Source organism: Cuculus canorus, chromosome 12 (assembly GCF_017976375.1).
Source record: "Cuculus canorus isolate bCucCan1 chromosome 12, bCucCan1.pri, whole genome shotgun sequence".
Lineage (NCBI taxonomy): Eukaryota > Metazoa > Chordata > Aves > Cuculiformes > Cuculidae > Cuculus > Cuculus canorus.
The window spans coordinates 22,514,925-22,528,050 of record NC_071412.1 but is presented as its reverse complement, the minus strand read 5'-3'; the positions used below and the strand labels follow the sequence as shown (position 1 = coordinate 22,528,050).

The window sequence follows — 13,126 nt, the reverse complement described above, 5'->3', positions numbered from 1 at the left end:
AAATAAACCTAAACAGCATTTGAAGTCAGCGGCCTGTTCTGTTGGCACAAGGTCCTGGAACAGTGAGTAAAACTCCCTCATCACCTTTGTGTGCCCACCTGGCCAAGCTGACTGGCTTTGCTCAAGGCAACACTGTCTCAAAACAACTGGATTTTAAAGGATTGCAGATACCTCAGTTGTCCCAGCAGCATTGTTTTCCCTTTCATTAAGCTCTGCTCATTAACTGAGACAAAACAGCCATTATTTTGCTGTAAGCTGACAGTCCTTGTGCCAAGCGGTAAGAGATGGAAAGGAATGGGAGATGGGTAAATGAGTTCCTGTAGCTGGGAGCGGCTTCAGGTGCCCAGTTTGGTGCACAAGGTTGATAGCTGTGGCCCATCAGGTCCTAATGATTCACAGTGGCACTTAAGGAAAACTCAAGGACAAATGCAAACCCAGACTGGCTGATGACTAAATTGGCTTCATGTTTCCTCTTGATTGCAGGCAATTAATGACTTATCTCTTCTTCAGCCACCCAAGAAGTCCTCCCTGGTACTATAATGTGTATTCCTCTGTTCTCCGCTGCCCTGAAGCTGTGGCAAAACACACCAGACAGCACAGAATGTGGGTGACCTGCGATGTGGGGACAAAATGTTAGGCTTAACAGGGTGCCTGAAGCAGAGCAGGGCTCTGAGCAGGAGCTCACCTGGAGCTGAGAACTGTTCTGCGCACATCCGGAATAGTGGAATTAAACTTCTGTGCCCTGGAAGAGGTGCCTGCCTGTTGCCCTAGGTTTTGACTTTTGTATTTCAAGTGTGCGTTGACTACAGAGAGTGGGGGTTTGGCCAGGAGCTGCTGCACTCTGCAGCAGTTACAAACAGGTTGGTGTTGCTAAAGATCTACCAGGTTTCCTGACAGGATTTACTCCATCATTTAGCTTTAGTGCAGCAATTCCTATGGCAATCTCTTGGTGCTCCTGGAAGGGGCAGTTAGAGCAGCAAGGGGAAGCTGCAGTGCCCTGTTCTTTAAGTACCTGCTGGCCAGCTGTCCAAGTTTTTGTGGTTATGGGAATAAAGCAGGCTCCTTGCTGTGACTGTGAAACAGGTCGTGCTGCAGTAAATGTTTCTACTTAAGGAATTTTTCAAATTGCAGGGAAAATGATTGGTTGTGTGTCAGGAAAACTTCTTGTAACTGGTGGGTTTATGCCTAACAAGAGCTTTTCTGTACCCTGGTGATTCCCAGTGTGCCTTAGGAACACAACTGTCTCATCCTCTAAAAGCTTCTACTTAAGATTTGTTTGCCTCATGTTCAAAACATACTTGGAAAGCTTAATTTTCAGGTGGCTCTCAAGGTAGCTGCACATAGAATGTCAGAGCTGAGTTGGTTTTTGTCAGCAAGCATAGCTTACAGCTGAGCTGTGCTTACTGTTCCCCTGCTCTGTATGCCCATTGCTGGACAGCCTACCTCCTGTGTGCAGACTCTGCTTGAAATTAGCATCTGGAAGCAAAGGGATGCCGAGGCAGGAGGAATGGGATCTAGTTTGCTTGGTTCTTGCTTGCTTTATCACTTTGCTGCCTTTCTGTAGATTTTATCGATGTTTAAGATATATTAAGATTTGCTGTATTTCTAGCTGGCTCTGCAGGTAGCCTGAGTCTGGAAGGCTCAAACATCCAAATGTCTCTGCTTGGAGCATCACCTTTCAGGACTAAGTCTGGTGGCACAGAGGAATGTTGGTGCTGTGGGATGGGGACTGAAATGCGCTCAGTGCTCTCTGTGCACTGTATCTCCTGCCAGGCCCTGCTCTCCTGCTTCATGAAGGCCTAGGCTGTAATTTGTCTTGGATGCCTGTTTGGTGGCAGCCATGCTGCATCCCAGATCAGGGGAATGAGCTGGGCTAAAACTGACGTCGGCTTAGTTTTAACCAGGTCAGCTCCCCACACCAACTTCCTGTGTGGAAACTCATCTGCCCAAACTGGTGTGAGTTGGGTGGGAGCACTGGGGTGGGGACAAGCGGCTGGGACTGCAGTGCGCAGAAGCCAGTGAGGCCGATTGGGCTTAACTGCAGGTTGAGAGCTGAGCTGTGTGGAGATTCTTGTCGTCCAGAAGCCTTTATACTCTTAAATGTGATGCTTGCATCTGAAGTCTGAAAAAATGCAGCTTTCTGTATGGGTGGTGGTATGGAAAGCTGCCCAACCTGTGTACCCTGGCTCCAGGGACCTCCTGAACAGAGAGGAGGATGTCATCTATGACAGCTGCCTGCTCAGAGACCTGCACGGGAGTGTTTTCCTAAGGACTTGCTTCTTATGATGCTGTTGAAATCAAACCGAACTGTCTCAGGAGGTGCAAGCTCAGTCTCGGGCAGGAGCCCAGCACAGTACAGCTCCCTCTGCAGGGATGGTTGACTTCTAGTGGCAATTCTAGGGAAAAATCCAGGTTGGAAAGGCTCACACTGGTTCTTGGGGCTTGGAAAAGTCTGCAGTGAAGCATCTGGGCTGGGCTGTGTCAGGTTGCAAAGTGGGACTGCTTTGTGTTTGGTAGATGTTTTATGACTAACGTGAGGTGGTGACTCTTCAGGCTGAGCTTTGTGGTAGGTCAGTTCTTCCTGCTCTAGTATCCTGTGAGTTTTGGCTGACATAAGTAGCTGATTGCCTTGTAACAAATTTCCAGACTCTGGATTGGAAAATAACTGTTCTAGAGTCTGTTTAAATTCTGATTTCAAGTTGGTGTTTTGCCTTGGTGACCCATGCCTATCTTGCAGTATGGCTGGGAGGGTCACAGGGAAGTGATCTTGTCCTGGCTGCTTGCTTCAGGTGGGAAAAGCTCTAATTAAGCAATGCTGGCTAGCTAGCAAATTCAGCTGTGCTTATGCCTGTAACTGGAACACAGGGAGCTGGCTTTAATGCAGGTTGAAGCCATTGAAAAGAGGCATCGAATTCTTGAACTTGAGTCTGATTGGATTCAATTAAACACAACAACTTATTTCTGAAGAATGGAGGTGGCTGGGGAAAGTGTGCCTGAGTATTGCTGAGTAAGCATTGCCCATTGAGGCGCTTGTTCCCTGTCCTATTTTTTTGGTGGTGGGTTGCAATCAGGATGTTGGATGTGGGACTCTGGGTGGGATTTGTGTCCTGCTGTCTATCGGTATTCCCAATCTGTGCTTCCCAGAAGGCGAGGCTTGCTGATCCCCTCCTGCCTGGGATCTCGGCTGGAGCAGAGCACTTGTGCATTTTCCTAAATGCCAGAATGTTACATATTCATACAGACAAGTTATGGTTGCTGTGGGAACGCAGTTGTCTGAGCAATGTGCCTTTATCCTCTCCTCCCCACGGCTGCATTATAAATGTTTTTTGGGCCTGTCCAAAACAAGCAATCTGCAAACTCTACTGGGAGAGTTAATGCAGTGAAGTGCCCTGCTGAGCATGCAGCGTGGTGCTTGCAGAGGAATCTCCGGTATTGTTACGGGTGCTTGCTGTTGCTAGGATTGAGTTGGTGCTACTCCTCATACTCATACTCTTGGCAGAGTGGAGAAAAAGCCCTGGTGGCTGCTGCCCTGGTGAATGCCACGAGGGAGGCTGCAGCTGGAAGGAGGAAGGTGGCACACTGGGCAGGTATGGTTTTAGCTGTTCTCATTCCAACTGCAGTGCTTCAGTCTCCTTGGTTTGATCTGGGAATGCTGGTGTTCCCCAAGCTGCTACAGTGTGAAGGTGAATGTCCTCCATCCCGAGGTGGTAGCAGCCTGTGCAGGGTTCTCAACTGCTGCGAGACCCTGCCTGTGCTTTGCTAGATTATAGATGACAGAGCTGTGGGATGTGGATGTGGAAAAGGAGGCCATGAGTGCTGTCAGGCTGTCTGGGCTGGCTAGGGCTGCACGTGAGGGATAACGTGACAGGCTGGAGCCACTGCAGTGACTGTGGAAGAGCTGGGAGTGGTGTGTGAAGTGTACATCTGATGGCCTAGTGGGAGGAGCAGGAGGTGGTGGCTGCTTCTGGGTAGCTGGGATATAAATGTCCTCTGACTCAGACCTCAGGTAACACAGCTGAGCATCTGTGGTTTCATCAGTCCCCAGATCCCCTCATTAAACTGGAATTCTCAGACTATGAACCTGCTGTGTTTCCGTAGGCTGTTGGTAGCGGTCTAAACTGAAGCAGGAATCTGGTGTCTCCAGTACCATAGGCATGTGAACACCCAGCAGGGGAGGGCAGGTGAAAGGTAAATGGGCCATGAAAAACTCCTGATGGGAAATGGGTCCTGTGCTGTGGCTGGGCCTCCTACCTGTGCCAGAGTGATGCACCAGCTGGGTCTAGACCTGGGATAATGGGCATCTCTCTGGGCAGTGCGAGGGTGAAGGTTATTGCTGTTACTTGGTGGTAAACAATGCAGAGTCAGGGAGGCAGGGGCCAAGTTGAACCGAATAGATTATGCTAGCAAAATTGCAAAGCTTTGTGCTGAGCTCTGAATCGGAGCCAGCAGCTGGAGCCCATCCAGGACTAAAGTGGTTTTGGGTTCTGTGAGTGGAGGGAGGCGGGGACAGGAGAGCTGGGCAGCACTGAAACTGTCTGTTGCTGCCACTGCTGCCATCGTTGCTGGGGGGACTGCTGCTTTGAGCCGGGTGTCTGCTGAGCTGTGTGGTGGAGCTCTGCTTTTTTGCTGCCTGCCTCCCTCCGTCTCCTGGAGCGCCTCTCCTCCTGCCTGCCTTTCTAAGGGGAATCTTGCCCTTTCTCCTTACCTTTATTTTGTAAGAGCTGATGCAGTTCTCTCGCATGGCTCAGTGACGTCACTGTCAGCACCGTAAGCATCAGCAGCCTGGTCACATGCTGACCCAGCCAGTAATGCAGACGGGATAGGAAGGTGGAGGGGCTGAGGGGGTGGGGGGGCCAGCTCCTGGACGCATGGTAGCCCTCCCTTTTGGTGTGCAATTTCTCGCTACCGGAGCTGTGGCTTCAGAGGGGTGTGAGACCTGGGTCAGGGCTTAACGCTTCAGAAAACTCCTTCTTTTAAAAGAGAAAAGCAGCCCTGAACTCTCAAGCTTCTGTTTGTTCTCAATCTGAGCAGACTTCCAGGACTCTGAAGAAGAAGCGGTGAGCAGAATGCTTTTCCCCACGTCCACGCAAGAGTCTTCCCGTGGCCTCCAAGACACCAATGATCTGTGCCTTGGCCTGCAGTCCCTCAACCTGACCGGGTGGGACAGACCCTGGAGCACCCAGGACGCTGATGCCGTAGCACAAACCAGCACACAGTCCGGTGAGTTTGCTGACATGCACAGCAACAGTTGTTGGATTCCTTTTCTTTTTGGTCATTTTAAAGCTAACCTGATGTGGTTTGCCTGTGTGTTGGGGGGAGGCTGCTGGCAGGTGCTGACAGGGGCTTCTCGCCCTGTAATGCTTGTGTAACGTGGTGGCTGATTTGGGGAGGTGGTGGCTGCATGTGCCTCAGCCCCCTCTGCTCTGCTGTCAGTTCATTGTAGACAAGTGCCCAGGCTGATGTTTTGCTTGGTGCTGTAATGTCGATGGAGGAATAACCTCACAGAGAGAAGAAATCCTCTCCGTGCGCTTGGAGGGAGTGGGTGGGGTGTGTGTGTCAGTCTGAACATGCTGGGTGGGAGTGAGGCTGAACTTTGCTCTCAGCCTGAGGAAACACCTGCTGGCAGGTAGCTCAGCAGGCAGAGGGACCCCCTGCCTGACTGCAGAAGCCCAGGTATCACCCCTGGCCCCTGTGCTCTGGTGGTGGTGCCTGCTGGACACTGCTTGCAGGGTGTGGTAGGCGCAGCTGGCACCTGACTAGCAACTTCAGCGGGTAGCTCGCAGGCTGGGTGGAAACCTCTGAAGGATCCTTCTCCCCTCCCACGTTCAACTAGAAATAGCGGTCTGCTCCTCATCAGTGTGCTGGAGGCGATGCAGCGGAATGGCTTCTTACTTTAACTCTTTTGGTCCAGCACAAACCTACATGATCAGCAGGGTGTGGGCTTGTAGCCCTGTGCTGCTGCCTGGCTTGCCTTTCCCCCTCAATTCTCCCCAGCCTGGTTTTGCAGCTGGGATCAGATGTGAAGGCTTTGGGGTGCTGGGTGCTTCCCCCAGAGTGGTGCAGGGCTCAGTTATCTCTTCCAGAGGCACCAGCCCTCTCTGTTACATCACAGGAGGAGAAAAGGGTACTGTGAGCATGAACTTAACACATTCTCCTTAGCCTGGTGATGGAGTGGGGGGTAAAACAGAAGGAAGAGATCATTTCCCAGCCTTTGAGGCTGTAAAAAACAGTTTCACAAAGGGTGGTGCATTCAGTCCATGGAAAGATCTAGTGCCTTGGCAGAGTTTGTACAAGTTCAGCCTGGTTGCTACAGAAACTCATCCCTTTATAGCAGCATGCTGCTGCCTTGTTAAAAGGGTAGTGCATCTCTGCGCAGAGTCGGGTGACACAGGAGGCCCCAGGGATAAATCTGGTGCTTCCAGGGGTGTAAGACAGCTTCTGGGGGTGGCGTGGGCAGTGCTGCATATTTGGAGGGACAAAGGGATGCTGGCCCTTGAGATGGGGAGAGCTGCTGGGACACAGCCCTGGATGTAGCCACAAGCATTGTGAAGCAGATAGGGGGAAAATCGCTGGAGGGGGAGTGGAGTTTGAAAGGAGCTTCATAGGCACAGCATGCATTATCTGCATCTGGAATCTGCAGGGCCCAGCACCCAGGCTTGTGTGTGGGCCCCAGCTCAGACACTTGGGCTGCAGTAGCTTTATTAAGCCTCGCTCTGCTCTAGTTTGTGGTCCTATGGGCTTCCCCTCAGGAACCAGGGGATATCCCACTTGATGCTTGTCCTCCTTTTGTTGCCAAGCAAAACCTTGGAGGAGGGAGAAATGGAAGTTGGGAGCATGCAGTGGGCCAGACAGGTGCCCAAGTGCTCTGCACTGAGCCCCTTGCAGCTGTTGGCAGCCTCTGGGGTGCTGAACCCATGTTGTAGGATCTTTGATGTAAAGAGCACACGGAAAGCAGGCATAGCCATGCTGAAGGGTCCTGTTGGTGCCAACACCCACAGTACCTAGGGTGCAGTGCACAACAGCACTGCAGAACAAGGACTGTCGCACACCTGGGGGGGTGCTTTGTGCAGGTGTCCCAGCCCTGCCTGATCTGCCATTGCAGTCTCCAGTGCTCACTTGGCCGGCTTCCTGCCAGGGTGTCTTGGCAGAAGTGTGGATGTCTCTGCAGTGCTACAGCAGGCAGGCGAGCAGCACCTGGCCAAGCCTGTGCCAGGGTTTGCACCTCATGGCCTGGGTGCTGGGGACCATGGTGGGGGGTGTTCACCACCAAGGGTGGTAGGGCTCCTGGTTTCAAGAGGGAGAAGCTTTTGGAGAGGATTCGAGGGTGCTTGGGTGTCTCCCTGCTCCTAGAGGCTGTTGCCAGTGTCGGATGCCAGTGCCAACTGCAGTGCCTTGTGCTGGAGCTCCTGCCTGCAGCAGAGCCCTGGGAGGAGCAGTGGGAAGAATCTGACCCCAGGCATTGCTTTGGGCTTAAATGGTCTGCACCTAATGGGTACCTGTGGCAACTTGTGGTCACAGCTGCTGGAAGATGGCACCCAGTGCTGTCTGGAAAGGCGTGTTCCTTCCCTTTTCACTCCTGGTGTTCCCCTTAGCACACAAGGTTGGAATCTGGGCATAGAACTAGTCCAAGTGCAGCTGTGTTGCTTCCACAGAGGAGCCTCTGGCCTGCCTAGGGCTGTATGGCTGGGGGTCTTGTGGTCCTGAGACTGCATTCTCCCTCTCAGTCCCACCCTCCTTTCCCAGGTGTGCAATAGCTGGGCTAGGAATGCTCCTCGGTCTGGGCATCTACTGCTTTGAGAGCAATAGGGATGGCTGGAGAAGTGAAAGGCTGGCATCTGTGCATGGGTGCTGTGTTGCTTCAGCCACCCACACTTCCTGTGTCTGCAGAGCCTCATCTCTCTCCCTTGGAAGGGCCCTGGAGTGGCCCTCCTTGAAGGGGTGGTCTTGCAGTTCAGGAGTGCTCCTGGTGGACTCTGACACACTGTGGCTGGTAGAGGAGTGTTCCAGCTTCTGAAAGCCATATGGATCTAAGGAGTCAGCAGGTGTCAACACTTCCAGGTGGCCTAGCAGTGCTTTTGTGTAAAGTGGGAAGACATGGAGGGGAGGCTGCTGTGTCCAGGGAGGCTGCAGCTGGCCTGGCCCCAAGGACTGGGGTCTCCCTTGGTCTCCTGAGAGCCAGAGAGGCTGTGTCAGTGCCAGACTGTCTCTGGGGGCTAGGGAGGCAGTGGTGCTGCCAGGCAGAGCTGCTGTGCCGCTGGTACCCGAGCGTTTGGAAGGTTCCAGCAGTGACTCAGCTGCACAGACCCACAGGGAGGTGGCTGGAAAGGTGGAAATGCAAGAAAATGTAACAATCAAGCTAAAAATATTGCTGATGTCCCCTGCAGTGCCTGTGCTTGAGTACTGAAGAGCTGGGACCTCCTGTCTGCCCTGCTTGGTCCCCGCTAGCACAGAGTGCTCTGCCTGGGAAGGACCTTTGGCTGCAACCCTTCTGGTGTCACCTTGCACTCCCAGGGCAGAGTCACCATGTGGCTTGGTGCAGTGGGATCAGGTGCTGGCCATGCCAGAGGAGGCCAGGGAGCAGCATGGCTGGTTCCTATGCTCCAGTCCTGCCCCCGTCCTTCCCAAAGGGGCTGCTGAGCCCCTTGCACCCAGACAGGGTTATCTGTAACAAGTTTTACTTCTGGGTCCAGCTCTATGAGGAACTGGGGGTGTGCGCTTGGCCCTTGGGAGTGTGCCAGATGCACTGCTGGCCACTGGAGCTGGTGTCTGGAGAGACCCTCTCCAGGATAGAGCAGCTGCCGCAGGCTGGAGTTGCCTGTGTTTGTCTGTAGGACTGAACTGCTGTTTCGTATCGGGGAAGTCATCTCAAACCTGCTGCTGCCACTGGATCTGTCACTCTATAAAGACTTCAGTGAGTCCCAGAAACCAACTTTGTGGCCCAGGGAGGGCCTCTTGCAGGAAACGGGCCCTGAATGCTTCCAGTCCTGCCATCTGCAGCAGTATTTCTTAAGGTGGCTTTTCCCTTTTTTTAAAGCGTCCTTATAGCAGGCAGGCACTTGAGTTTAGACCCTCAAGTTCCTCATTCCACAGAGGTGAGGAGGGGTTAAGCGGCAGTGAGATGGGACTGCCCTTGATGGTATCCTTTACCTTTGCTGCCCTGTTCCTTAAGGAGCACAGCAAATGGTGTCTTGATCCACTTTTTGCCTAGGGAACAGGTGACAGCAGCACACAGGTAGATTGGAGCATGGATTTTGGGTCTCCCTGGCTGGTTTTTAGCCTGCTGCTTGGCCTGGCTGTTCCAGACCTGCCCTACATTGGGAGGCTGCAGCTCACCTGATGTGGGACAGGCAGACTTGTCCACTGGGAAATTATCCTCAAACCAGTCTGTTAACTCGGGGTTTACAATGCCAGCCTCCAACAGTGTTCTCGGAAGGATCAGCTCTTCTTCCAGAGAGGACATGTCTCTGAGGAGGTGCAGCTGGAGCAGATGAGCTGTTTCTGATGGTGTTGGATGGACCATCTTGCTGTGTCTGCTTTGTGTGTGACTCTAAAGCTGCTGGGGCCTCTTCCTTGGCTTATCTCAAGGCTGTAGCTCCAGCCTCATCTGTGCCCTCTCCAAGGTGGCTGCTGCTGTCTTGTTCCCTTGCCTGCAAGGCTGCAGCTCCATTTGCTTTTGTGATAGGGAAGTGGCCTGTGGTAGGGAAGCACTGCTGGATCCTTCTAGCCCTTGATTCTCCTGCTTCCCGGTGCACAACTTATTTCTGCAATAAGATTGGATGTGCTGATGATCTATAATTGCTTAAAATTTGCTAGGCTGGAACTGCAGGTGCTTTGTGCGCTGCCTGGCAGATAGCTGAGGCTTCCATGAGGAGTACCAATCACCCTGAGGTCTTCAGAGCAAAATCTCATCTCATGGGCTGCTGGCCTTTTCTCACCAGCAGCAGGAGGCGGCGAGGTTTCTGTCCTCAGAAATGCTGTGTGTGGTGCTGTGGGCACCAGAGACCCCCCCCCCCCCCTCCAAGTGGGAGTTGTTAATCAGTCTGAGGCAAAGGGAAGTTGCTAATAAGCACAACGTGGCAAGTGCTGGCCTTCGTTGAGCTCCTGGTTTGAGCATTTGGCTGCAGAGCTTGAGGAAGCCCTGGAGGGGCTGAGGATTTGGGTGAGGGAAGTCCCCCAGGCCTCTGGCTGAATTTGCTGCAAGGCTAAGCCACGGTGCTGGGTGCGGCTCTGTAGCGCACTATGTTCCTCTGTCTGGGTGTCTCCTTGCTGTCATCTGCAGTGTTTGGGCCAAGTGGATTTGGAAGACAGGTGCTGCCTCTGTCCTCAACTCCTGTGTGTTCCTGGTGGGTTACTTGAAAGTCCTGCTTGTGCTAGAGGAAGGTTTCAGGCTTATTTTGGTAGAGGAGAGCTCAGGATCTGAATCACTGCAGGTTGGCACCAGAGTGTCAAAGATGGATTTTTTTTTTTTTTTTCACTGTAGTGAAAGGGAAGCTTGGGGTCCAGGGAGAGAGTGCTTCGTGCTAAGTGAGACTCTGAGTCGACCTGCAGCCTCACTCAGGTTAGAGCTAGAGTCCACCTGGAAAACTCAGTAAAGTCTTCCTTCATCCTGCTGGTGGTTGTTGATCCTGGAGCAAGGAGTGTGTGCCTGATTCCGAGTGGGTGACTAAAGCCTTGCTGGTGGGGGGTATCCCACATCCCCATGTTCTCAATGTCCTTCACTGCCTTGGAGGGCAGGTTGGCTTTCCTGGCAGCTGTGTCTCTGGCCCTGCTCCTGCTGAAGCAGCCATTCGAGGCTCAGCAGTGGAAGCAGAGATGGTAGTGTCTGTGGAGGTTTGTTATTGTAATGCTGCAAGGGGAAAAGCTGGAGCTGCTCTGACTCGCAGGGCCTCCTCTATGGGGTTTGCACTCCAGTAGCACCTGAGGTGGCCTCCCCATGCCATCTCTGCTCTTGCAGGGCCTTCCTGAGGATGTACTCTGTGCAGATGCTTAGTGGGCACTTGACTTGAGTGTAAGGGCTTCTCGCACTCTGTGGGCTGATCCTCAGCTGCTGGCCAGAGCAGCAAGCAAGGAGCACATAACAGTTGGAGCCTGCTAGAGTGGCAGCAGTGTTTGGTCCCTAACAAGGCAAATATGCATCAAATAAGTAAAACAAATGTCAAAACTGAGTTCACGATTGCTTTCTGATGGAAGTTGCTCTTAATCTGCCTCTTAAAGCTCCCATTGAAGCAGCTTATCCTAAACAGATTTATTTGTGCTGCTGCTGTAGGACAGAAGATGTGAATAGATGAGGAACTGGAGCAGGAACCTAACCAGCTTCACTGCTTGTATCCAACTGGAACTGAAGTTGGTCAGGGCAGCCTCTGGGCTTGTGCTGGGGATGGCTGGCAGGAGCAGGCTGCCAAAAACCTTCTCCTTGACTGCTTCTGTCAGAAAAGAATGTTTTCTTGCAGCACTTTGGAGCCGTTGCATCTGTCCGAGTGCTCTTTGGAGGCAGTGATGAGTGGGAGTGAGTGCAAAGAAGACACTCTTTGAGCATCTGATCCTGCTCCAAGCTGTTGCTGCTGCAGCAAAGAAAACATTTGGGCTGGGATGGATCTCTGCCCTCTGCTGACCTGGCACTGCCAGTGTGCATAAATACATTGGGCTCCTGAAGCTCGCCTGTAAGCTTTCTGTCTCAAGCTGCAGTCTGAAGTGCATGCCTCACTCCTGAAGTGAGCATGCTTTCCTCTGAGGAGAGCCTCAGAGCTGCTCCTCAGGGTCTTGGAGCTGCTCCTGGCGACTCAGCAGCTCCATCTCTTTTGCCTCTGTTGTGATCATCACTGGAGGTGGCAGCAGGGTTGTAGGTGTGTGCAAGCTCCAGCGTGGGGTGAGCTTGTCCCTAGAACTGCCAGTCAGGTGAGACATGGGTTGGATGGGTTTTCCTCCAGTCCATGTGCTGCTGGATGTCTCGGTGGCAGATGGGGGATGCGTGTTTGCTGTGAGGAGCATATGTGAAGGGGCTTGTCTGCTGCAGCTTCTTCGGCAGTGATGTGATAGTGATGTGGTAAGTTGGTAGAAGAGGCCCTGAATGTATTTCTGCCATGGTGCCTTCATTTCAAATGCCACAGCATATGTGGGTCTGAATGCATCTATTTGGAGCTGGAGAGGGGAACTGCCCTGGCTTCTGCACTGCTTCTGGAGCTATTCTCCCTGTGTGCTGGGGCCACCTGTAGCAGAGGGTGGGTGTGATGCCTGCCAATTCCCTTCCCCAGCTCTGGTGGGACAGGCCTGCAGCTCAGCACTGGCTCCTGCCTTAGGCTTGGGTTTGTCTCTGATGCTGCATTGTGCCTGGGTGTAGCATGCTGCCCTGATAACTGGGCTGTGCAGCGTGGTGTTGCAGGGTGACCCATTGTTGTGATGGCTCTAGGGATGAGGCCAGTGAGCCAGCAGAGTGTTTGGTCTGTTTGCACAGCTGAAATCCCTCTGGCTGACTCCATGTGTGGTGGCTCTGTGTGAGACTGCTGCAAAGGGCCCTCTGCAGTGCTCCTCACAGGCTGTCTGTCTGTTCAGGGTGTAGGGTAATTCAAGTTGGTAGGGACTTCTTGAGGTTATCCAGTCTGATCTCCTGCTCAGAGCTGAATAGGGGAGCAGCTGGAGAGTGGCAAAAGTCACAGAGCATAAGAGCTGGGGGTGCTGTAGAAACCTAATTCATGGGCTGCCTCAGTGCTCCCAGAGCAAGGCTCATTTCAATAGCACCTCTGCTGAGCTGATTCTGGAATGATCCGCTTCCAAAAGTGCTGTGGTCCTTGAGCTGTCACTGCACAGATGCTGTGTGGTGGCAACATGGGGCTGGACTAACAGCCTCACAGAGGGTGTGGACTGAGGGCACTGGGCAGGATTTCTCCAGCCAGCCCTGCATCTTCCATGTCAGCACTTTGTATCAGCATCTCCTGCTCACTCATCTTGTGCATGGTCCCTTCAGTGCTGGCAAAACAGCTGAATCACAGGCAACGTCTGTGCCACTGCCAGCTCGGAGGCTGGCAGAGCAGCAGTCACCATCCCTTTGAGATGGCCACGGAGACGTGCCTGGCTTTCTACCCTGCCCCTCTGCCTTGTTTTCTTTCCAGGAGTGCAGAGAGGGAAGGTG

General features: G+C 52.9%; 1 protein-coding gene across 9 annotated transcripts in view; it reads left to right on the top strand.

The window, feature by feature from the left end:
• CPEB1 (cytoplasmic polyadenylation element binding protein 1) overlaps positions 1 to 13,126 on the top strand; it is a 37,623-nt gene that overhangs the window by 5,752 nt on the left and 18,745 nt on the right. For 5 of the 9 annotated variants that reach the window (XM_054077817.1, XM_054077818.1, XM_009567223.2 and 2 more), the window contains one exon: positions 5,032 to 5,220. In XM_054077817.1, coding sequence (XP_053933792.1) covers positions 5,032 to 5,220 — 189 coding nt within the window. Of the gene's footprint in view, positions 1 to 2,742; positions 3,588 to 4,522; positions 4,768 to 5,031; positions 5,221 to 13,126 lie in introns of those variants that run through there. The other 4 variants (XM_054077816.1, XM_054077813.1, XM_054077814.1 and 1 more) reach the window with 4 other exon arrangements.